This window comes from Etheostoma spectabile, unplaced genomic scaffold, assembly GCF_008692095.1.
Source record: "Etheostoma spectabile isolate EspeVRDwgs_2016 unplaced genomic scaffold, UIUC_Espe_1.0 scaffold00014378, whole genome shotgun sequence".
NCBI classification, from domain to species: Eukaryota; Metazoa; Chordata; class Actinopteri; order Perciformes; family Percidae; genus Etheostoma; species Etheostoma spectabile.
The window spans coordinates 4,516-7,422 of record NW_022604020.1 but is presented as its reverse complement, the minus strand read 5'-3'; the positions used below and the strand labels follow the sequence as shown (position 1 = coordinate 7,422).

General features: G+C 42.3%; 1 protein-coding gene across 1 annotated transcript; it reads right to left on the bottom strand.

Moving 5' to 3' along the window:
* Window positions 1-1,137: 1,137 nt before the first annotated feature.
* esf1 (ESF1, nucleolar pre-rRNA processing protein, homolog (S. cerevisiae)) lies at window positions 1,138-2,343 on the bottom strand. Its single transcript, XM_032509116.1, has one exon. The coding sequence runs from the start codon at window positions 2,338-2,340 to the stop codon at window positions 1,984-1,986; it is 357 nt and encodes a 118-aa protein (XP_032365007.1). The 5' UTR covers window positions 2,341-2,343; the 3' UTR covers window positions 1,138-1,983.
* Between the last annotated feature and the right edge of the window lie 564 nt (window positions 2,344-2,907).

Here is a 2,907-nt window from a genome sequence, read left to right as displayed (position 1 = left end):
AAAACCCCAGAGGTACCCAGGTCCAGTGTAATAAAAACCCCATAGGTACCCAGGTCCAGTGGAATAAAACCCCATAGGTACCCAGGGTCCAGGTGGATAAAACCCATAGGTACCCAGGGTCCAGGTGGAATAAAAACCCCAGTAGGTACCCAGGGTCCAGGTGTAATAAAAACCCCAGTAGGTACCCAGGGTCCAGGTGGAATAAAACCCCAGTAGGTACCCAGGGTCCAGGTGGAATAAAAACCCAGTAGGTACCCAGGGTCCAGGTCTGGAAGGGGCTACGGAGATTAAATGAACCTCTCCCTAAACTAATTGTGCCGTAGTTTAGCTGATGAAGTGCCTTTGATTTCATTTCTGCTTTCATTCTTTAATTAAAACAGGTAAATATTGCGGGGGGGGGCAGTGGAGAGAAAGTAGATTTTAAATAACTGTCCAGTTTTGTAAAACTGAGCTGCGAAGATTTGAATTTCTTCATAATGCTGATTTTCTATGTGTAGAAATAAAACGTTTCAACAGGATCTGATTCAGTTTTGTAATTTTTTTTTTTTTTTTAAACTTTGTTCATATCTACGGAGGCCCCCTGGGGTCAGCTGAGAAAAAACAAACTATTTCATAATCTGTGCTCTTGGTTTAATAAATCTGAGCAAAGTTATGATATTAAGTTAAGACATTCACAGATTCAATCTTCTGGGATCAATTACTCTACAGCGAAATGATATTAAATCACAGATGCTATCCCATTTTCATCACATCGACATGTTTTTTACGCTGAAAAAAAGGGAAAAAGTGACCCAAAGAAATCATAAAAATCATTGCTAAAGGTGAGAAAAACTTGTTGGGGAAAAAGTGACAAAAAAACATCAGAATAGGCGACAAAAAAGGGAAAAAATGACCAAAAAAAAAATCATCAAAAATGTCGTGAAAGATGGGAAAAAAAAGTGACAAAAAAATCATCAGAAGTGAGAAGAAAAAAAGAAGGAAAAATGACAAAAATCGTAAAAATCGTCGCCAAAGACGACAAAAAGTTGTTAGAAAAAAGTGACAAAAAGTTGGAAATAAGTGAGAAAAAAAACATCAGAATAGGCGACAAAAAAGGGAAAAAATGACCAAAAAAAAATCATCAAAAATGTCGTGAAAGATGGAAAAAAAAAAGTGTTGGAAAAATAGGAAAGCAGAAAAAAAAACATCAGAAAAAGCGACAAAAGAAGTGGAAAAAATTACAAAAAAACATCAGAAAAAGCGACAAAAGAAGAAAAAATTACAAAAAAAAACATCAAACACGTGTTGGAAAAAAAGTGACAAAAAGTTGGAAATAAATCATCAGAAAAAGCAACAAAAAAAAATGATTTTGACACAAAAAACAACTTCATAATCTGTGCTCTGGGTTTAATAAATTTGAGCAATCACAAATGACGCATCTTTCCTAACGAAGCGAGGTTGACAACGAGATATTAACCCATTTTCATCACATCGACATGTTTTTTTACGCTGAAAAAAACCCCGGAAAAAGTGACAAAAAAATCATCAGAAGTGAGAAAAAAATTGGAAAGAAGTGAGAAAAAAACCCAGACAAAATTACCCAAAAAAAAAGAGGAAAAATGACAAAAATCATCAAAATCGTCGCCAAAGACGACAAAAAGTTGTTAGAAAAAAGGGACAAAAAGTTGGAAATAAGTGAGAGAAAAAAAAAATCAGGAAAGGCGACAAAAAATACATCAAAAACGTCAAAAATGTCACCAGAGATGAACAAACTTGTTGGAAAAAAGTGACGAGAAAGGGGGAAAAAGTGGAGAAAAACCCTCTTCCCTCCATTACAACTCGTCTCCTGCTCTTACCTTTAAAATATAAGTTTGGAGACACGTCACACATCCCTCACCTCGCGGTATTTCTATACACACACATAAAAAATAAGCAGCCGAGCTGATGGGGGGGGTGGGGGGTGGGGACGGCCTCGGCCATCTTTGTAGTTTTTCTGAGTCAGACCTACAGGAACTTCTGTCTCTTCCGAGCCTGAAACTGCTCCGTTTTGCTTTTGACCGACTTGATGAGCAGAGACAGACCGGGGTCCATCGATGTCTTTGCAGCCGTCGGCGGGTCGGAGTCCGTCTCCCGTCTCTTGCCGGCCCCGGCGGGCGTGTCCGTCTCGGCGCCGAGCGCGTCCTCCACGCGGCGCTGCTGGTCCGCCCGGCGGCGCTGCTTCTCGGCCTGCAGGCTCTGCGTGGCCCTGGTCTTCTTGTAGTCGGGGTGGGACGGGTCCAGGTTGAACAGGTGCGAGGTGAACATGGCCTGGAAACGAGGGTCTTTCACGTCCACCTGGACACACGGGAGACAACGGGACATCAAGACGTCACACAGACAGACAGACTTTCTTACCCCCCATGTACACCCAACATGAGGACAACATGAGGCAACATGAGGACAACATGAAGACAACATGAGGGCAACATGAAGACAACATGAAGACAACATGAGGGCAACATGAGGGCAACATGAAGACAACATGAAGACAACATGAGGGCAACATGAGGACGACATGAGGCAACATGAGGACGACATGAGGCAACATGAAGACAACATGGGCAACATGAAGACATGAGGGCACATGAAGACAACATGAGGGCAACAAGAGGGCAACATGAAGACAACATGAAGACAACATGAGGACAACATGAGGGCCACATGAAGCACCAAGAGACACATGAGGACAACATGAGGACACATGAGAGCCATGAGGGCAACATGAGGGCAACATTGAGGGCAACATGAGGGCACATAAGGACAACCTGAAGCAACATGAGGACGACATGAGGGCAACATGAAGACAACATGAGGGCAACAAGAGGACAACATGAGGACAACATGAGGGCAACATGAGGGCAACATGAGGGCAAGAGGACAACATGAGGG

What these genes read in the sequence shown, in the direction of transcription:
- esf1 (XM_032509116.1), bottom strand. Translation starts at nt 2,340, where the DNA reads ATGTCCCGTTGTCTCCCGTGTGTCCAGGTGGACGTGAAAGACCCTCGT.